General features: G+C 41.9%; 1 protein-coding gene and 1 non-coding gene across 2 annotated transcripts in view; one reads left to right on the top strand and one right to left on the bottom strand.

The window, feature by feature from the left end:
- The first annotated feature begins 3,999 nt into the window (after positions 1-3,999).
- On the top strand, positions 4,000-4,106 carry LOC121463544. Its single transcript, XR_005976453.1, has one exon. It is a non-coding gene; the product is annotated as a U6 spliceosomal RNA (small nuclear RNA).
- Positions 4,107-21,184: 17,078 nt separating this feature from the next.
- The window catches only part of Tes (testin LIM domain protein), a 49,338-nt gene continuing 47,393 nt past the window's right edge, over positions 21,185-23,129 (bottom strand). The window contains exon 7 of the mRNA XM_041675691.1: positions 21,185-21,484. Coding sequence (XP_041531625.1) covers positions 21,296-21,484 — 189 coding nt within the window. The 3' untranslated portion in view covers positions 21,185-21,295. The remainder of the gene's footprint in view (positions 21,485-23,129) is intronic.

Raw genomic sequence — 23,129 nt, 5'->3', positions numbered from 1 at the left:
TCTTACAGTCCTGAAGTTGAAAGCTCAAAATTAAGGCGTCAGAAGACTCCAGGGTTACTAAGGGTCCACTTCTTCATTGATAGTCAACTTTCCCACTCAGTGACATATGACCTTTGATCTTTTAGGCCTCCTTTGTAAGAATGATGGAGACTTCACCCCCCCTAACCTCTTACTCCTTTGGAAGAGACAATCAGCACAAGAATTGGGGAAGATAATGTTCCATGTTCTGACAATGTTCCATGATGATTCATTGATCGCCTATCTGCTTCTTTCTCCACAGGCTAAGTGTCTTGAGCTCATGAACTTGTACATTTTATAAATGATACCACAGTTCTTAGAACTCTGTGAGCCCTGGTGGTTAAGGAAAAGAACAAGAACCGACCTGGTACTTTCTCCCTGCCTTTAGAGCATTGTCGGATGAGACCATTGACGTTGGATACACCTGGTGATGACGCCACATTATTGACTCTGATGGGAATTTCTACTAAAGTCAACATTACAATGACCTGAAAATAGATCGCTTCTCATGGTTCTTTTCACGTACCACTTGGATATTTTGAAATATTTGGTACAAGTGAGGCGAGGGAAAGAACTTGACTTTTTCTTTTGAATAAAAGCCCAAACCAGTAGGCATCATGCATATTTCCTTCTCAAAAACCTTATAGAATTCACAAATTGAGAGGGTGTATTTGCTGAGTGTGATGAAGCACACCTTTATTCCCAATACTCAGGAGGCAGAGACAGGTGGGTCAGTATGAATTCGAGGCCAGCCTGGTCTACAGAACAAGTTCCAGAACAACCAGGGCTACACAGAGAAATCCTGTCTTGAAAACAAAGAAACCAAAAAAAAAAGAACAAAACAAAAAGGCATGTTTATATCATTGCTTGGCAATGAGGGAACAATTTGAGGCCTATGTACTGATTTTCTATAATTTGGTAGAATATGTGACTTTGTTGCATTTATCTTTCAGAGAAACATTTGTGGCTGTAGCCACAAATTTTCTGCTTTCTTGTTCATTCAAAATGCTTTCATTATATGTTTTTAAATTTTCAGATATGTTAGTATTCATGAAATTAAAAAGGGGAAATGACAACATCTGAAAAGCACAATGTATCTGTTTCCTCTGAAATAAAATTTCAAATGTGACGGCTAGTCGTAAGTGACTTTGCTATGTAAGTGCATGCTGCTGATCAGCAAACCCATATTTTCATCTTTGGGTAAATACACAAAGAACACGGCAGTGAGTAGCGTTCTCACACCCGTCTGTGACTTTCATAAACAGCCCTTATCACGTAGGGGTATTAACCTTCTGCGGTAGAAGTTGTGATTCATTTGACCTTTAGGTTTGTTCAGGAGAATTAGCCAGAAGTTTTGTCTGTGGTACCTGTGTGGTCTCGTGGCAGGTCTTTTTACTTTAACTTGCCCCTGCACCATTTCTGTTACCTCTGTCAGAAAGCCCGGTCATTTAAAAGGGTCAAAAATTGGCTCTTTCTTAATCAATAACTTCAGAGCATTTACCTTGCAGCTCAGTTCCTGTCTCCATCTCCAGACAATGTTTGAGGAATGACCTTACTCTCGAAAGTGTCTTTGAGACCCACTGTTGAGCTAAACTTTAGATTTTTCTTCTATTTAAATGCATCCCATATAGATTATGGTGCAGGACTAGGGGCTATCATTCAATCACCTCATCATAAGAAAACCCCTTTTACTGGTTGCCAACAACTCAAGAGCTTGACATACCAAGGTCTGAGGGATTATGGTAGAGTGGGCTTGGACCTGGCAAGAATACAGTGTGCATTCCAGGTTGGCAAAAAAAAAGAAAAAAAAAAAAGACGACGACGAAGAAGAAGCACAGTTTAAAGGAGCAGCTGTTGTTACCCAAGAACAGTTTGGGGCTTGATAATTGTGTGATAAAAGCAACATTCCACCGTGTGTGTGTGTGTGTGTGTGTGTGTGTGTGTGTATCTGTATGTCTGTCTGTCAGTCTGTCTGTTTCTTTCCTTCCCATCCCCTTTTTTTCATTTTCTCCTTTTCTCTTTCTCCAAAATTTGAGGCATTATCACTGTTCTGTTCTGAAACCTCTTACCCATTGTCAAATGTCAAACCAATTACATTCTCTGTGGCCCCATAGTACTGATCCAACCCTCCAATCACAGCTGGATTTAGGATGCTGAAGTATGTGGTGGCTTGAATCAGCATTACCATACAAGGCCACTTTGAACTCCTCATGGTAACCTTTTATTACTGCTTCTAAGTCTCCAAGCCCTGCCAAACATCTTGAACTTTGTGGAATGAGTATAAACTTTATAAAGATAAACCTTTGATTCCACTTCAAAATTCTGCTACAGGATGCCAAAATTATAATAAAATTGCATATATTTCAAAATCAAAGACCTATAAAACCAGTTGGATCATTGAGTCCTAGAAAAATACGGTGGTGTCACTAGGCAATTGATAAATGGACAACGCTGCCACAGTTGTGCTGGCTTTCAGGGGAAAAAAATGGAAACCCTCCGAAACTAGCCTGCAGTCTAGGCTGGCTGCTTGCAGATTCCTCGGATATTTAGAAACCTTCCCATTTGCAATCTCAAACATTTGTTAGAAACACTTCATAATGCAAGTGTTTTCCTTGGCACCTCAGCAGAGAGCTTCTTGCTTTCAGCCCACAATCGGAGGGGTTTTGCTAGGAATGCAAAGAGTTTTCTGTCTGTAGCAAGCTGCACTGCTGCTGCTGGCCTCCCCAGAGGAATGAATCCACAGTGCAGCAAGTCCTTAAAGATGTGTGCCCTTCCCTGCGAAGGCTGGTTAGAAGTTCTTGGTAGAGGATGTTGGTGAGAGGGCAAATAAGCAGAACCTGTCACTTTTATGTGGTGTTGACACGGTGATCTCCTGTGGTTTCTATGAAAGGGAAGAAGGTAGCCATGAACGCTCAGCAGGCCATTGTGGCAAGGTGAAGAGGGTTCTGACTTGGGGCCTGAACCCTTGCTAGGATCCCAATTCTAGCCATTTAGTTTGCAGGCAGGGCTGTGGCCAAATGCTATCATCCCTTCATCGTCAGTTACTTTCCTGTTAAAGGATGTGAGAAGAGGACTTCTTGTGAGAATTACGTGATCACCTCAAAGAACTTCAGAGACCCACACTGGAGCACTGGACTGAGCTCCCAAGGTCCCATTGAGAAGCAGAAGGATGGAGAACATGAACAAGAAAGTCAGGACCGCGAGGGGTGCGTCCACCCACTGAGACGGTGGGACTGAACTAATGGGAGCTCACCAAGGCCAGCTGGACTGGGACTGATGGAGCATGTGATCAAACTGGACTCTCTGAATGTGGCTGACAATGAGGGCTGACTGAAAAGCCAAGGACAATGGCACTGAGTTTTGTCTACTGCATGGACTGGCCTAGTCTGTTTGGATGCTCACCTTCCTAGACCTGGATGGAGGGGGGAGGGCCTTGAATTTCCCACAGGACAGGAAACCCTGACTGCTCTTAGGACTGGAGAGGGAGGGGAAGAGGGAGTGGGGGGAGTGGGAGGGAAATGGGAGGAGGGGAGGAGGTGGAAATTTTTATTTAAAAATAAATTAATTAATTAGAAAAAGAATAGAACTTCTGCTCAAAAGAACATTAAAACAGTTTGAGAAAGGAAAGACAGACTTAAAGTGAGCTTTGTTTATGAAAAGTTTCAGTCAAATTTGCTTTCATGGGATATGCTCCAAATCTCACAGACACCACACACACACACACACACACACTTGTTTACACACTAGCACAAGCACATATGCAAATATATGCACCCCAGGCACATGCACACACACGTGTGCATACAGACAGGCATACACATGCATGAACATACAAACATATGCATAGATGCATACACACAAGTACAGACACATGTAACTACCTGTACCCATGTACACACACATGGACAAACATGCACCCAAGCACATACAAAAGTCATTCTAATGTTATTCACTCAGCTTTTGTTAAAATTTTTAAGTTTTGTGGTCACTTTGGCAGCACATATACTAAGATTGAAATGCCACAAGGAAGATTAGCACAGCCCCTGGGCAAGGATGACACACAAATTCATAAAACGTTTAATATTTTTAAAATCTAAAGAAATGGACAAACTTCTCAATAGGTAGCAGTTACCAAAGTTAAATCAAGACCAGATAAATAATTTTAATAGACCTATAACCCTCAAGGAAATAGAAGCAGTCATTAAAAATCTCCCAGCAACAACAACAACAAAAGCCTGGGTACAGATGGTTTTAGTTCTGAATTCTACCAGACTTTCAAAGAAGAGCTAATACCAGTACTCTTCAAATTATTACACAAATAGAAACAGAAAGAACATTGTCAAACTATTTTTATGAGGCTACAGTTACCCTGATATCCAAACTACACAAAGACACAATAAAGACAACAAAGAAAGAGAATTACAGGCCAATTTCCCTCATGAACATTGATGCAAAAATAGTCAATAAAATACTGGTAAACCAAATCCAAAAACACATAAAAAAAAAAACCCATCATCCACCATGCTCAAGTGGGCTTCATCCCAGAGATTCAGGGATGATTCATTTTGAAAGAATATGTTAATGTAATGCACCCATATAAACAAACTGAAAGATTAAAAAAACCATGATCATCTCTTTAGACTCTGAGAAAACCTTTGACAAAATCCAGCACCACTTCAAGACAAAAGTCTTGCAGACATAATGGGTACAAGGGACATACCAAACATAATAAAAGCAACTTATAGCAAGCTAACAGCTAACATCAAATTAAATGGAGAAAAACATAAAGCAAGTCCATGAAAACCAGGAACAAGACAAAAGTGTCCTCTTTCTCTATATCTATTCAATATAGTACTTGACATTTTAGCTAGAGCAGTAAGATAGCTAAAGGATCATAAAAGATATGAATTGGAAAAGAAGAAGTTAAAGTATTGATATTTTCAGGTAATATGATAATATATATGTGACCCCAAAATTTCTATGAGGGAACTCTTGTAGTTGATAGACACCTTCAGCAAAATAGCTGGGTACAAAATTAACTTTAGAAAACCAGTATCCCTTTGATATACAAATGATAAAGAGACTGAGAAAGAATCAGGGAATCAAGCAACATACAATATAAAATATCTTGCTATAACCCTAACCAAGCAAGTGAAAGACCCGAATGATAAGAACTTCAAGTCTTTGAAGAAAGAAATTGGAGAAGATATCAGAAGATGGAAAGATCTCCCATGCTCATGGATCAGTAGGATTAATATAGTAAAAATGGCAATCTTACCAAAAGCAATCTACAGATTCAATGTTGTTGTTCACTTTTATTTCTTTTATTCTTATACCCTTTGGGGAGGAGCCTCTCCACCCAGCTCCCAAATAATCACATGGAGGTTTATTCTTACTTATGAATGCCCGGCCTTAGCTTGGCTTATTTCTAGCCAGTTTTTCCTGACTTAAGTTATCCTATCTGTCTTTTATTTTTGGGTTTTTATCTTTATCTATTCTATATGCTTGTCTTTACGTCTTACTTACTGTGTAGCTGGGTGACTGACCCTTGAAGTCCTTCTCTCCTTCTCCTTTGCTACATGAACTTCTCTTCCCAGATTCCTCCTCCTATTTATTTTCTCTGCTTGACAGCCCCATCTATCTTTTCTCCTGCCTACCTATTGGCTGTTCTCTTCTTTATTAGACCAATCAGGTGTTTTCAACAGGCAAAGTAACACAGTTTCACAAAGTTAAATGAGTGCAACACATCTTTGCATCATTAAACAAATGTTCCACAACATATCTTCAACTAATATTCCACAACACAATGCAATTCCCATCAAAATTCATTACAAATCTTTAAAGACTTTGAAAGAACAATACTCAATTTCATACAGGAAAAAAAAACAAATACAGTTCTCTACAATCAAAGAACTGGAGGCTTCACCATGCCTGGTTTCAAACTCCAGTAGCAATAAAAACAACATGGTATTGGCATAAAAACAGACAGGTTGATCAATGGAATTGAATTGAATATCCAGATGTAAGTCCACATACATAGGGACACCTGATTTTTGACAAAGAAGCCAAAATTATACAAAAATAGCATCTTCAATAAATGGTATTGGTCTAATAGGATGTCAGCTTGTAGAAAAGTACAAACAGGCCCATATCTATCACCGTGTACAAAGCTCAAGTCCAAGTGGTTAAAGATCTCAACACAAAACTAGATACACTGAACCTAATAGAAGAGAAAGTAGGGAATAGCCTTAAATGCATTGGCACAAGAGACAACTTCCTGAATAGAACTCCAGTAGCACAGACACTAAGACTGGGAATTAATAAATGGTAACTCCTCAAACTGAAAAGCTTCTGTGAAGCAAAAGGACAAAATGACATTCCACAGACTGAGAAAGATCTTCACCAACCCAACATCGGATAGAGGACTCATCTCCAAAATATATAAAGAACTCAAGAAACTAGACTTCAAAAAGCCAAATAAAGCAATTTAAAAATGGAGTACAGATCTAAACAGGGAGAATATCCAATGGCACAGAAACACTTAACTAAATGTTCAACATCATTAACTATCAGGGAAATGCAAATCAAAATGACCCTGAGATTCCATCTTACACTTGTCAGAATGGCTAAGATTAAAAAAAGCACTGATGACAGTTTATGCTGGAGAGGATGTGGAGCAAGGGGAACACTCCTCCATTTTTGGTGGATATGCAAACTTGTTCATCCATTTAAGAAAACAATATGGCCATATTAAAAAAAAACAACAGGGAATTGATCTACATCAAGACCCAGCTATACCACTCCTGGGTATATTCCCAAAGGACTCCCCATCCTCCCACAAGAGCATGTGCTCAACCACAATCACAGCTGTTTTATTCATTGTCTTAGGGTTTCTAGTGCTGCCACAAAACACCATGGCCAAAAGGCAAGGTGGGGAGGAAAGGATCTATTTGGATTAAACTTCCACTTGGCTGTTCATTAATGAAGGAAGTCAAGGACGGGAACTCAAACAGGGCAGGAACCGGGAGAAAAGAGCTGATGCAGAGGCCATGGTGGAGTGTTGCTTATTGACTTGCTTCCCAAGGCTTGCTCAGCCTACTGTCTTATAAAACCCAGGACCACCATCCCAGAGATGGCACCACCTACCCTTGGCTGGGCTCTCCCCCATTGATCACTAGTTGAGAAAATACCTTAGAGCTGGATCTCATGGAGACATTTTCTCAACCGAGGATATTTCCTTTCTGATGACTGTAGCTTGTATCAAGTTGACACACAAAATCGGTCAGCACAACTGACCCCTTATAAATTTGACACAAAAGCACATCACTATTAATCCATAACCCTTTCTTTATTATTCATCCCTAACATCTTAAATACCCTTAGAAGTACCACAGTCTCTACAAATTCAAACACATTAAAATTTCATCCCTTTAAAACAGCCAATTTCTTTAAAAATCCAAAGACTTTTAAAATTCAAGTCTTTTAGCTGTAGGTTCTAGAAAAATACTTTCTTATTTCAGAGGGAAAAATCAGAACCCAGTCACAATGAAATCAAATCAAAACAAAATTTTAACTGTTCATTGTTTGGGATTCACTCATGACCTTCTGAACTCCTCCAAAAGATTCGGGTCACTTCTCTGGCTCTGCCCTCTGCTGTACACACAGCTTGTATTCTAAGCTCAGGCACACTCCACACCACCACTGCTGCTGTTCTTGGTGGTCATCTTATGGTACTGGCATCTCCAAAACACTGGGGTCTTCTGTGGTGACTGGACTGTGCTTTCACCAATAACCTCTCAAGGACTCCCTTCATAGTGCCAAGCCTTAACTTTTTTGCATGACCCCTTCAGTTCTGGGCCTTCAACTGCTATTGAGGCTGCACCTTCACCAGTCACCTTTCCTGGCTTCCCACAGTGCCAGGCCTCAGCAGCTCTCCGGGAACCTTTCATGTCTTTAAATGAAATACCACCTGGGTGACTCTTACACATTAAATAGCAAGTCTGACTGCTAGTGCAAGGTATAAATAACCTTGGTCATCTCTGGAACACAGCTTCTCTGTGTTCTCAGGAAAGACATCCCAGAAGACTTCACCTCAGTAATGCTGCTCTCTTTCTCTCCCCCACTTCTCTTTCTCTCTCTTTTTCAAGATAGGGTTTCTCTGTAGATTTGGAGCCTGTCCTGGAACTAGCTCTTCTAGACCAGGCTGGTCTCGAATTCACAGAGATCTGCCTGCCTCTGCCTCCCAGTGCTGGCATTAAAAGTATGGGCCACTACTGCCTGGCTGATGCTGCTCTCTTTTTTTTTTTTTTTTTTTTTTTGATTTTCAGACAGGGTTTCTCTGTAGTTTTTGGTTCCTTTCCTGGAACTAGGTCTTCTAGACCAGGCTGGCCTCGAACTCACAGAGATCCGCCTGCCTCTGCCTCCCAAGTGCTGGGATTAAAGGCGTGCGCCACCACCGGCGTGCATGCTGCTCTCTTCTTAACCACTGCTAATTTCTTAGCTCCAGCTGAGCACCATCAAGCATTCCATCAGAGCAAAACTTTGCTTTAACAGTGTTGGTATCTTGTCAATTGGTGGCTATCTGAGTCTTCCGCTGCAGTTAACCAGAACCACAGATTCTTAATTCAAAATAACAAATAGCCCTGATAGAATCTTAAACGTCCCTCTGAAACTTCACAAGCCAGGCCTCCATCTTCTGCACTGCTAGCAATATTATTATCTTCCTAGCTCCCACAGACTATCCCACGGAGTTCTTAACACTCAATGGTTCTCCATGTCTGATGTAAAAATGATCTTCAGATCGCCAGCTCCTTTCAGCTTTGTTGTCTGCAGCATACTTCTTTATCTTGGGCTGGTTCCACTCCTTGTTAGCAGCTTTCTTCAGCAGGTATCCCAGGATTCTGGCATCTTGGGGTTTCCAAGGCAATGCAGTCAGGCTTCACCTTCATAGCTTCACACAATGGCCTCTCTAGGCCCCTTCATGGACACCCCTGGACACTTGCCTGGCCTCAGAGACTTTCCTTAATTGCATGCTCAAATTTCATAACCACTTTTTTCTTCCTTAACTCTAAAGTCAGAACCATGTGGCAAAAGCTGCCAAATCTGCTGCTTGTTCAATTACATTTTTCTGGTTTCTGGTTTCCACCTTCACTGCCTAAGTCTGACTGTTCTGAAATTGGATCTGTAGACCAGACTAGCCTCAAACTCAGAGATAAAGCAGCCTCTGCCTTCCCAGTGCTGGGATTAAAGGTACGCACCACCACAACAGGCTCTAAGCTTTTCCATAGTTCATTTTCACTAATTGGAAACTTAGCTGGGTGGGATCTTGCCCTGAGGTCACTGCTCCCTTTATTCCATTTCTTAATCTGTTTATCTCCTTGAACACAGGACTTGGCTCTATTTCACTCCCTGGAACTCACTTTCATCTCAAATATATTTTTTTGCTCAGCTTGTTCCTTTTCATTGTGTCTTCAGTAGAGTTAACACTAGTAACCGCACAACAGTCTGTAGTAGGCTGCTTTGAGATTTCCTCTGCCAAGAGAAGTAATGAAGAACTCCTCACCTTAGCCTCAGGCACACTTTTCAGACAAGGGTAAAAAGCAGTCATATTCTTTGCCAACATATCACAAGTACGATTTCTAGGCAACATGCTAAAATTATTCTCCTCTGAAACCTCTTGAGCTACATCCCCCAGCCAGTTCAAATCACTCTCAGCATCACTGCCTTCCATGACCCCACTGGTAGGCCAGTTAAGCAGGGTTTAAAGCATCCCACTAGTTTCCTAACCCAAAGTCCCCAAATTCAAATTCCTCCAAACAAAACCAGTTAGGGCTGTCTCAGTAATACCCAACTTGGGGCACCGATTAGTCTTAGGATTTCAGTTGCTGTAACAAAACACCATGACCAAAAGGCAAGTTGGGGAGGAAAGGGTTTATTTGGCTTATACTTCCACACTGTTGTTCACCAGTGAAGAAAGTCAAGGACAGGAGAAACTCTGTTGTAATAGGAGTGGCAGGGCTGCATCCCCAGCACCCCGGCTGCCTGGCTAGCTTATGCCCCGAAATAACAACACACAAATTGTATTCATTTAAACACTGCTTGGCCCAATAGCTCTAGCCCTTACTGGCTAATTCTGATATCCTGATCAACCCATCTCTAATAAACTGTGTAGCACCGGTCTTACCGGGAAGGATTCAGCATGTCTGACCTGGCGGCTTGCTCCATCATCTCTGCTTCGGAGAGCAGAGCTATCACGTCTGCCCGGGAGAGGGGAGCATGGCGTCTCTGAGCTCACTTCCTCTTCCTTTCAGCATTCTGTTCTGTTTACTCCTCCCACCTATGTTTTAACTTATGAGGGCCAGCCAAGCAGTTTCTTTATTTTTTAACCAATGACCTTCCTCCATCAAAACTCAAACAGGGCAAGAACCTGGGGAAAGAGGTGATGCAGAGGCCATGCTTACTGACTTGCTTCCAATGGCTTGCCCAGTCTACTTTCTTATGAAACCTAGGACCACCATTCCAGGGATGACCCCATCTACCATGAGCTGGATCCTCCCCCACTGATCACTAATTGAGAAAATACCTTAGAGTTGGATCTCATAAAGGCATTTTCTCAACCGAGGCTCCCTCCTCTCTGATGACTCTAGTTTGCTTCATGTTGACATACAAAACCAGATGTACATCCATAATAGCCAGAACCTGAGGACAATCTAGATCTTCCTCAAGTGAAGAATGGATAAGAAAAAAAAAAGTAATACATTCACACAATTGAGTATTACTCAGCCGTTAAAAACAATGACATGGTGAAATTTTCTGGGAAATGGATGGAACCAGAACAGATCACCCTGAGTGAGGTAACCCAGATCCAGAAAGACAACATGGTATGTGTTCACTCCTAAGTGGATATTAGTAGGAGAACCACATTACATTCCACAGACCCAGAGAAGCTAAGTAACAAGGAGGGCTCAAGCAGGGAACACACGAATCTCCCTGGGAAGGGAAATAAAATGGACATTGCCAGTGTATGGGGGTTGAGTGGAGTTCTGTAATGTGGTGGGGGTAGGAATGGGATCAGGAAAGATTAGCTGTGGGGAGAATGGAGGAAAAAGTACTAGGAGAAACAACTGGAATCTGGGGGGGGGGATCCCTGGAAGGATGGCCCGCCTATAAGATGTGCTGGGGTAAAAATGGTGCAGAAATTGTAGGAGTGACCAATTAATAACTGGCATAGCTGGAGACCCTTACCCTGAGAGGGAGTTCCACCCTGAGGGCTAGGACCTAGAGGTGGGATGCTCCAGAGAGCTAAGATAAAACCAACAAGGAAAAAAAGGTCAATAAAATGACTCCTAATGATATTGTGCTATACTTATAGATTAGTACCTAGTCTAATTTTCATCAGAAAAACTTCTTCCACCAACTGATGGAAACAGATGCAGGTAGACCCACAGACAAATATTAGTCGGAGCTTGGGAAATACTTCCAAAGTGAGAGAAGGAAGAATTGTAGGAGTCAAAGGGGTCAAGAATACTATAAGAAAACCAACATAATCAACTAACCTGGGCTCAATCACTACATCTTTTTCTCTGTTGAGGATTACAATCAATTGCTAGGGTGTTCGAATACCTGATTTATATCTCTGTCCTTAAGTGGGGTCATGACATAAAAAATTCTCTTGGTGTAGGACAAGATATGTGTGAGCATATAATAGCAGTCCCAAACTTGGTAGGTGAAAAAGGGTCATGAATTAGCTTCCAAAAGTGCCGAGTTTTTACAAAGTCATGGAGGTAGGAGGGGTGTAAGCATTTAGGAATGTAGATGACAAGGGGTGTGCATGGAGGAGTTGGAAGAGGCTGACTTACAGCTTGATGCTCTAAGTAGGGGTGCAGAAATGCTGTCTTCTTCCTGTGCTTTGGCCAAATAACAAAGATTAAATCAGAACAAGAGCTTCTAAACTGTGAATTCATATCATCTACAACAGTTCCCTAGAAACTTGTTAGGATATGAACCTTTGGGCCATATTCAAGATTTACTGAATCAGAAAGTCTGAAAAACGGAACCCAGTTGTTCATTTTCCAGAATCCTCCAAAAGGTTCTGATGCTAACTCCAGTGAGAGAACCATTGAATTAGATCAAGAGTGAGAGTGGGCATAGGAAGCCCAGACAAGAATTCAAAGTGAGCCTCATGAGAGCGGCTGGTTCAGAAATGAAGTCCTGGCTACAGTGATGGAGACATTAGGCACAGTCAAATGAAAACAAGGGTTTTATATAGCAAGACAGTCTGCATGTTAAGAATGCCTGGGAATAGGATGCACTGTTTTGTGGGCGGCAGGGTATGATAAAATAGCAATGGCCTGTGAGTTAGAAAAGGATCAAGAAGACGGAATAAGATGGTGGGAAGTAACTAACCAGTAACTAATCTCCTTGCAGATGTCATGGTCTCCAAGTCTGAAGTCATATGTCTGCTATCCATTTATCATTGCCTAAGAATTGTGTTCCCAAGTGATGTTGTTGCATCATCCTACAACTCAACACAATCTCCAAACTTAGAAACATGCGAACAAACATATTTTCCAGTTGAAGACTGAATCTAAATAATTAGCGTAGCCATCTCTGTGGATTGAAAATGCAACCATCAGGCCCTACCCCTTGAGATGTGGGCCTGCCCCTGGCCTGCTGCTGCACAGTCGGAGGGGAGGCCCAGCTGAGACTGAACTGACCAGCTTCCCTAACACCCAGGCCCAGATCCAGGATCTTGAGTTGGCATACCCCAACACCTACCCCATCTATGAGCTCTGGAGCACTGTAGAGGCCAGTCCTGTGGAAGCAATGACTCGGGACAACAGAAAGATATTCAAGAGGAGTCTTGATGGGGTCTAGTATAGACGGTGTATCAAAAGTCAGAGCCTCTGAACCAGACCAATGACTCATTGCAATGAAAGCTGTTGGGACCAAAGGGTATACCACATGATGATAGACCCACACCACAGCACCCAGTACCACTAAGACAGACGAATAAGTGATGGAGAGGTGGGAAAGATGGTGGAGCAGAGTGGTACAAGAACAGCAAGTTGATGTCCAGAGATGCTGGCGAAATGTACTTTTTTTTTTCAGTCTTAAATTTTATTTTTTATTTATTTATTTTTGTTTTCTTTTGGGGGAGAGGTTATAAAGGTGGAGGCTGGGATATGGAAAGACTGGCAAATGGGTGGGATTGGGGTGCATAATGTGAAATTCCCAAAGAATAAATAAAATGCTATGTTAAAGAAAAAACTTTTAAAAAAATCTGGCAGCCTTTTCTCCTCCTCCTGGTGATGTGGGATGTCCTTCTGTATATGTGTTGCTTTTATTGATTAATGAATAAAGCTATTTCGGCCAATTGCTTAGCAGAGTAAAGTCAGGAGAACAATTAGTACAAAGATAGATAGATAGATAGTAGTAGTAGGAGGAGTTTAAGAGATGCCATGTAGCTGCCAAAGGAGAAGAACACCAGAACTTTACTGGTAGGACACAGCCTCATGGTGATGCACAGATTATTAGAAACAGGTTTATTAAGATTTAAGAGGTAGCTGGGAATACATCTAACTATTGGCCAACTGTCATTAATATAGTTTCTGTGTCATTATTTGGGTCTGACAGCTGGAAAACAAACATGCAGTCTCCATTTTCTGGTTCAGAAAACTTTTGTTTTGGTTAACTATAGACCTAGGTCTTCAGGGATAAATCAGGACAGGTTAAGTTAGTCATAGATGTTCTATTTATTTTTACCTTTCATGGGATAAACACATGAGTTATTTGTGACCAACGAAACAGAAAGGTAGGCAAGCCTACCTGGAAACCTATCTGGAAACAACTTGTTTCCTCTTTTCATCCTTATCCCTTATGCTGGTGTCAGGAGAGTGGCACTAAAGAAGCAGCAAATCCCAGGGTGGAAGGCACCATAGGTGACCACAGAGTGGACAGATTAATACACACTTGTTTGAGCCAAATCTGGTTAGCTGACAGTCTCCAGGATGGTGACTCAGTTGTTTTCAGTCATTGCCCAAGGCATTCCTGATGACTCACCTTTAGGAAGCCTCTTGGGAGAACTTCAGCAGGCCTCTAGCCATCTCTACCCCAGGCACCCAGAGCTTTCAGGTTCCTTTGGAAAGCAGACACCCAAGCTGCTTTGTTAGTCTCCTCATCTGACCCTCTCTTTTCCTGAACTCTTTCCTCTTGATATTCTGAAATCTAACTGTTGGGAACTGAAAATTCCCTTCTACTGAAAACCTCTTCAGCTTGTGGCTGAAATGGTCTCTGTGTTTTGCACTTAAATTTTACTTTTATTAATAGTTCTTTCAAGTAGACACTCTTTTCTTCCCCTGTGCAGGCAGGTTGGCTGAAGTGCCTGTGAGGTACGTAGGTAGGTGCCTTCCTCATACATACACTCTTTTCTGTACTAATTTTTTTTGGTTTCCGACAGTCACAATCTTTAAAAGTGTGATAAGGAGCCTTGGACTTTAACACCTATTTCTTTTCCAACCATTCAATTCCATTTTGTTTTGAAGGTTTAAAAATTAATTATTGTTGCCGGGTTGTCGTGCCTTTAATTGCTGTCCGAGGGAGGCAGAGACAGGCGGATCTCTGTGAGTCCGAGCCAACTTATTCTTCAAAGTGAGTTCCAGGACACCTAAGGTTACACAGAGAAACTCTGCTTCGGGAAAAATAATTATTGTGTTACATAGGAGGCTCAATGATATACTCCCAGTGAAAGGGCAAACTCATTAGACAAAGCTATTTAAGCATTTTATAAGTATATGAGAGACAAAAATCCTCTTCATCAAGCTAGAATGTTTGTTACATTGTGTGATAAAAACCCCACATAATAGAGAGAAGTGGTTCTTGGCATCTATGTGTTCATCTTTTCTGTCAAATTCCAGAATATTCCTTTATACTTTTTAATAGCATTAGTCTCTGGCTTGTTCTTTCTTGCATTTCTGTTGTTGCTGTCATTGTGTGAGGACCTCAGCATATTCATGGGTGTTCAAACAACACTTGTGCCTGATTTTCCCTGTCTTCCTAAAATCCAGTATTTCTGCCCTCCACCTGTCCAGCTGTAACCGGAGAGGTGATTCAGTGGGTTTTTGCCAGGGGTTTGTTTCACCTCCTAAACCCAGAATTTCTGAGCTCTGTCATGGCCTCCCGGTTCTCAGTCAGACGGTATTTACAGAGAACTGAGTCCAACATGTCTCCGTGTAGTAGTGGCGGACTCTGGCTACCAATGGCAACTGGGTAGAAGGTGCTTTTGTTATTGGGTGAAGGTCAAGATATCCTAAGGAAATGCAGCATTGAGGAAAAAATCAATAGCAGCCTTTATAAATGTCATTTAAAATGCCATTCAAAACAAGGATAAAGGTTAATCCTATTTTGTTTTGAGTGTTTCAAAATATATTAGCAGATTAAATAGGAGCTACAATGACATGCTCCCCATGAAAGGACAGAATAATTAGCCACAGGTATTTAAACATCTGGTAAATATATGAAGCAAAACAATTCTATTAATAAAACCAGAATGTCAGTCATGTTGTGTGCTAAAATCCCTATCTATATAGCCCAAGGAAAGATGCCTTTTTCATATATGTGAGAATTTAGTAAAGACAAGAGTTAACTGAGCACTTAGATCAGCAGTGGTCAGGACAGGCAGAGGGTGACAGATGAGAAATGGTTCCCAAGCAATTGTTTTATGGCACAGGGCAGTCATATGTTTCTAGAAGTTGAGGACAAACTCAAAAGACAAGTTCAGATATGCCAGGGCATTTTGAAACAAGGGCTTAAAACTGTTCTCGGGTGGTGGTGTCTCTTCTAACCACGGTGAAGCTGGGAGAACTCAAACACTACGTGTTGTAAATTGCTTAAGAATGACTCAGTGCTGAATCTCTTGCCTTTGGTGAAATTCATCTGAAACACTTGAGTCAATTTGGAAATATATGCTTGGAGACGTCAGTCACTGTGGCTCGGTTAGAACGTATTAAAGAAAAGACAATATATTGTCCTTTCTTAGAAAAAGGAAGATTAAAAGATAAAAATGACGTGTCAGAAATGTGAAGGCCAACGTGCTACTAGAGCAACTTGGATGTCCTAAGTGAAACTGAATAACAAAATTCCACCGATTTCTCAAAATTATAATCGTATCTAAAGTTATGTGTGTTGTGGTTTCCGGTCTCTTTGGGGAACAAGCCACGCCCACTCCCGTTACCTCTGACCTTACCGCTGCCATCTCGCCCGTTTTCCCTTTCTGTTCCCTTGATGTGCGCACCTCTCTCTCTCTCTCTCTCTCTCTCTCTCTCTCTCTCTCTCTCTCTCTCTCTCTCTCCCCCCCCCCTCCATTCCTCCCTCTCTCTCTCCCTCAATAAATGTTTTATGGCTATTTTCTGTGTCCATGGGTCTGCTCACATCCGCTGCATGGCTTCCCGCTGATGGGAACTCTGCCGCCACTCGCTGCTCGGGTGCCAGACTCCAGAGCCGGTGCCCAGCACCCGCCCGCCCCGCTGGGGATCCGACGGAGCTCGCTGCTGCCACAGTGGTGGCGCACGCCTTTAATCCCAGCACTTGGGAGGCAGAGGCAGGAGGATCTCTGTGAGTTCGAGACCAGCCTGGTCTACAAGAGCTAGTTCCAGGACAGGCTCCAAAACCACAGAGAAACCCTGTCTCGAAAAACCAAAACAACAACAACAACAACAACAACAACAACAACGTGTATGTGTGGACTCCAGGAAGGAGTTCACAATCAACCAATTTTGGGTGGTCTGAGATTCTCCCGAAACGAATGCTAACACTGTTTCATCATCTTCTTTTGAACTTCCAGGACTTCAAGAAGTTTCTCCCTTCTCTTTCCTCATCTTTCCTCATCGAACTCTCTGCTCTCTGCTGTTTAGGGCACAAGAAAGCAAAGGTCACCGTCACGTCTTTTAATAATGAAGCTAGTGGTTTCTGTGTAGGAGGAGGACATCTTTGGCCTTGCCCTCAGTACCAGCAATAGCTCTCAGCTCTCTTTTAGTGAGGATTTTACTGTTAACTGCAATGATGTGGTTGTCACATTCATGCCATACCAAATTCTGCACCTGAGAAATGAACTCACATGAGGGTCTAATGAGAATATTTTTATTATTTTACCAATTAACAGGTAATTAGAATAAACCTATTCTGTGTTATTTGTATTTAGAAAAAGAAATACACAAATCCAGATAATACTATTTTTTTTTAGCTTCCAGGGAAGGCTTTAATGTTGGCATTTGCAGCAAGAGAACTGTTAGTTAATGTTCTTTTGCTCAAGGGTGATCGTAGAGGACTCCTGTGAAAGGGGTTGAAGGCCTCCAGTAGGCCCAAGCTTGATAAACCTGGCACTGACAGGCCTTGTCCTCCTCCCCCATTCCCTCTTCCTTATTAAGAACAAAACAACAACAAAAAACCCATTATCTTACATTCCTAAAGCTAGCCACTAAGGTCTAATCCCTTATTTGGCTGTTTCCTCCCCTGAGGCTATCAAAGTATTGAAGTTCAACAATCAGAAGTCCCCTGTGGTTATCCTAATTAACATGTCCAATCAAAACATACCAACTCATCCTAACACGGGGGTTTCCCCTTTTACTTTATTAACTGCCCTTTGCCTATGAGCCATGTGTGTCTACACACACACACACACACACACACACACACACACACACATTCCTCTATCCAGAGGCAGTCTTTTGTCCCACCAGAGCAAATATCCATTCCCTATTTACCTCCTTCTCTTCCCCTTCTCCCTCATCTTCTATCTCTTAAATGTGTCCCCTATTCCCTTTCCTTTGTCCCTCCAGGGCAAATCAATCTTGTGCCGATTCTGGTCCTTTCAAGGGTCATGACCTACAGAATGAGAACCACTGTTCTACAACCTCCTGAGAGGCACCGATAAATCTTGTTTCAGCTTCCTCAGACTTGTGAAATTTGCTCACTTCTTGAGTAATAAGGGTCTTTGCCTCCTTCTTTAAGGGAATGCTTCTATTCAGAGGAAATGGTTATATAACAGGAAGGGAGCTATATCCTCAGTAGTAGAAGAAAAATAATAGCATAGAATTAGTATCATACTTTCATATAGAATAAAGAAATTCGAATAGGAGAGATGGCTCAGCAGTTAAGAGCACTGCCCACTCTTCCAAAGATCCCAAGTTCACTTCCCAGCAACCACATGGTGGCTCACAACCATCTGTAATGATATCTGGTGCCCTCTTGAGGAAGAGACCTGGTCAGTTGACCTCATCAACTTAGACCATGAAACCCAATATGAACAAGTTCAACAGAACCACCAACATAATGGCTGCCCATGCATGTTTCAATTTTTTTTTTATTATACTCACCTAGGAAGAAGGAACAATTGAAAAATTGTCTTCATGGAATTGGTCAGTTTCTGAGGCTTTTTATCATTCTTTTTCTTTCTTTTTTCTTTTTTTGTGTGTGAGACATTTTCTTAATTGCTAATTGATGTAGTGGGCCCAGTCCACTGTGGACAGTGGCATTCCTAGGTGACTATGCCTAAACTGTGTACCAAAGCTAACTGAGCAAGCTGAAGGGAATCAACCAGTAGGAAGCATTTCTCAATTTCAGTTTCTGTCTGTAGGTTCCTGCCTTTGTTTCCCTCAATAAGGGATTGTATCCTATAAACCAAACGCCCCACAGAAGATGCTTTTGGCAATGGTGTGACCTAGCGACAGAGGTAAACTAGGCCACCAGCTAACAAGAATGTCCAAGTTCCTTGATGACCTCTTAGCCACGGGGTTCATGACCCTGTATTGCAAGGGCACACTACAAGGATTCAGGGGGAGAGCCAGGCTCAGTGGACCTCTGCCACCCCCACTCTTCATTCGTTCCATGACAGACAGGTGATCATTCTCTTAGTGAATGGCATGCCTCGTGCCAGCCTTACGCTGTCTTAGCTGGCAGCACAAGGCAGCAGGCCAGACTTGGGAAGAGTGTGCTGTGGTAGTGTGAAGGGGGTTCCATTCAACTTCATTCTCAGTCTGCCGATGTCTGGGGAAAGTATTAAATGTTACAGACAAAATGGACTGGAACATAACTGTTACTATTTGGGACAAATCAAGGTGAAGATAAGGGTTAAAGCAGTGGTTTAATAAGGATATTAATATGTAGGATTGGATTACTCCTTTCAACACTGTTCTGTGTGTTCTAGCTTCAAAAAGGTACTTCTTATGGTTGGGGCTGGCACAATTCAAACGGAATACAATGTACTTGTTAAGCAAGTACTTGTGTAAATACTTTCAGTGCGTGTTTGCGTGCGTGCGTATGTAATACATAAATCAGTGGTGTGCAAGAGAAAACCAGCAACTGAAAACGAAACAAAGTAAAACAAAAATCAACAAGCATATAAAAACCCAAACCAACAGTCCTGAGTATGAGTCAGACAAAATTAAAACTACCAAGTCAGAAATACTTCAGACTTGGGGAGGTGGGGGAGGGAGGCAGAATGTGTTTGCCCAGCATGCACGAAACTCCGGAGTTTGGTTAAGAGCACAGCAGAAACTAGGCTCAGGGTGCAACAGCTATATAAGCCTAGTACTTGGAGAAAGGCACAAGAAGATCAAGGTCATTTTTGGCTACATAGTGATTTTGAGATCATCCGAAGACCCTATCTTAAAATAAAACAAACCAGTTTCAGACTGAAGACACACACACACACACACACACACACACACACACACACACAGAGAGAGAGAGAGAGAGAGAGAGAGAGAGAGAAATCTAAAATCGCTAGGAAATTTATAAGATTGTATTTATAGCTAGGCACCATAGGGCACACTTGAAGTCTTAACGCTTGGGAGGCTAAGGCAGGAGAACCGAGTCTGAGGCAGGCTAGTGGGACTATCTTTTGAGGCCCTAACCTTAAAAAAAAATAATAAAAACAAAAGCAAAAAGCAAGCAAGCAAGAAAGACAGGAAGAAAGAAAATGCCCTCTTAAAACAAGTAGAATGCAATACTTGGTTCTCTTTCTAAAGTTTAACTAAAATAGTGACACCTTTAATAAAAACTTCTGCATGACCTAAGTATTACGATTACGAACAAGTCCTGGCTTAAGGCTTCCGAAAACTCCTTCTTTCTCTGCATGGAGACGCTTTATGTCTGTCCTGTCGGAAGAGGATTTTACTTTTGTCAGGGTATTTTTACTCTTGGAGACATCGCCCCCTGCTGTACTAGATACTTAACTGCAAAACGGATGCGGAAAAAAGACAATTATTAAAAGTGAAAGAGACTTTATTTTGAATAGCATATATAACAGTCATTGCATATAATATTTATAGTGCATAGTTATGTGTGAAAGCATACAAGGGGAAACATTAAAAACACCCAAGAATGGGAGTGTGCAGGCAAGAAGACAGCAAGCCTAGAGGTAGCGGAAGAGAGTTTCCATGGCGTAAGACTGAAAATCATGCAAAAACTATCGCCATGGCAGGCAAATGACATCAGCACAAATTACAATTCCCTAAGTATGAAATCTATACATACTCTTTGGATTAAAATAACCTAAGTGAATAGCTTGCTTTTATCATCTAGACAACAAACAAAACAAAACAAAAGAGTCTATAAGCAAAGTGCACATATTGTTCCGCCACATACATATAAAATACCCAAGGCCATACATGGAGGTCACTGGACGGCAGAAGAGAACACGGAGAGGTAAATACAAAGAAAGGCAATGAGAAGAGTCCCCTCCGCCTCTAGAAGGAGACGCTTCCGAAGGCTTAGGCGTTGGGACACCCACTACGCAGCACCCCGAGTGTCTGCAGAAGGAACTCACTGTGCATCACAACGTTTGAGACAGGCTAAGTGCGAGTGTTACATCAGGCACATCTAATTTCTTTACATTTTCCACGTGAATCAAAGCATAGGAGTCAACATGTTCATCTCTCCCAGGACACTAGCTTTTAAGTGATATATATTATTTGGCACTAAGGGTACGCCATTATAAAGATCAATTAAATTCAAGTTTCCAACTCAAAGATTTCATGTGTGGAAATAAAAGCGACACTTCTTCATTGTTCTCTCTATATTTTTTTTTAAATCACATGCTTAAAGCAGTAATTTAAAATTAAGACAGACAAAATTCCTAAGGTTAAAAAATATACTGGACAAAATCTTCTCGTTTGCTATATAGTTTTTTTTCTTTTTATTAGTTTTTCCAATTGCCTTGTATCATGAAATGCAGGCCATTGTAAATAGCTATGGCCCAACACCGCTCGGTGTTCTCCTCCTAGGACATCAGCTTCTTGCACTCCACGGAGCAGAAAACCATCCCTTCTACAGGCATGAACTTCTGCCCAATAAGACACTTGCTGCAGCAGGAGCAGAGGAAGCACTCTGTAGACGCATGCCAGCTGAAGCTATTGTAGGTCACTCTCTGCACTTCCGGGTCGATGGCGTTGTGGCAGCCCTGACACACCTGTGTGGGGATAAAGTCAGCAGAAGACGGTTAGAGACCAACCATGTCCATGTCAGCCACACTGGCGCCCAAGGGCAAATGGAACCCGAGTCTTCAGATGGTAAGTTTGAAAAGGAATGAAAAATAGGCAAGTGATAGCAGCATCTTTGGGAATCACTGAAGCCAGCAGGGATCTGTATATGCTGAGCAAGGTGAGAAATAGCAGGTAAAGGCAAACAGGTGGAAGCCGCTCCTAAGCTGCCCCTATGGTGTTACAAATAGGATGTTACTGCAGTCAACCCAGGAGCACTGCATTTGGTTCCAGTTCATTAAAGCTTTGAAGTGGTAACATCATACCTATGACACGGACATGTCATGCCTCTCACATGTGATTATTAATACCACTAATCTCTAGAGAGTAGGAAATTAAAGTCATTTTCAAATTAATTAAGGATTCAATTAAAAATACTGAGAGTACTTGAGAATAATGAGTTCACACCATAAATATAGCTCCGATTAATTAGTTTCCATTTCGTCATAATTTATCTGTCATCTAGGCCATGGACTTTAATACTTCCATCCCCTGTACCACTCAGTTTGTGTTCCATGGACAAGGTCTCAGGCTGGGCCCAAATTCTCCACACTTCTCCCTCTGCCTCCCAAGTGCTGAGATAATGGTTGGGCGCCATCATGCCTGATTTATGTCTGCAGTGCTGGGGATCAAAGCCAGGGCTTTGCACACAATGCGCCAACTAAACTATAGCCCCAGGCCGCCCTTCAGTGCCCTGTGTGTTATACTCAAATACACAAAGGATGCAGACACACTCATACATACACACACAGCATAATATTCTTCGGAACTGCACATACCTATGAAAAGAGAAAACGATATTCTATATTATTGCAGAAAACTTATTCAAGAATCTCAAAGCCACCTGTGCAATCAGGGCCTTCAAGGGAACAGTATCCTTTACCACAATGGGCCTGGCAGGACACGTCCTGTGTTCATAAACCTCACGCAGCTCAGAGAGCTGTTTCCTCCCATCCTTCTTGCTTCTTGCTTCTTTTATTTGAACACGAGATGTGAGGTAGCTAATTCTTTTTTTGTTTTTCAAGACAGGGTTTCTCTATAGCTTTGGAGCCTGTCCTGGAACTAGCTCTTGTAGACCAGGCTGGCCTTGAACTCACAGAGATCCTCCTGCCTCTGCCTCAGTGCTGCGATTGAAGGCGTGTGCCACCACCGCCAAGCAAGGTAGCTAATTCTATTCGTTGTAAATGGCTCTCTCACAGGTGGACCCCGTGAGCCTCCCAGATGTGAATCCTGGGTGGCCATGAGATCCCGGAGCACATGGAGACAAACCAAACTAGGTATCTGGCCATGTCACATCTCCTCCCAGTTAATGTTTATCTCAGAAATCCTGCTTAGACTGAGGATATTTCTTCAGGTGTAAAAAATAACTGTTTTCTCTGTCACCTTTAAAATAATATTAAAATATTTTTCAAATTAACCCTGTGAGGCCAATGATCTCCAAAGATTTACATCAGGTAGCACGCTGCATACACAAACATCTTTCCCCTTCAGGTGGGATAAAGATGTCTTGTTTTAATATTAGGCAAAGCCAATGGTTCGCTTTACCGAAAAAGCAACTTTTCTAAAAGAAACAAT

The sequence above is a fragment of the Microtus oregoni genome, unplaced genomic scaffold, assembly GCF_018167655.1.
Source record: "Microtus oregoni isolate MIOR12 unplaced genomic scaffold, Mior012 000026F_ref0000081, whole genome shotgun sequence".
Lineage (NCBI taxonomy): Eukaryota > Metazoa > Chordata > Mammalia > Rodentia > Cricetidae > Microtus > Microtus oregoni.
Note: the sequence above shows the minus strand (reverse complement) of the source record. Positions and strands in the feature narration are given on the sequence as shown.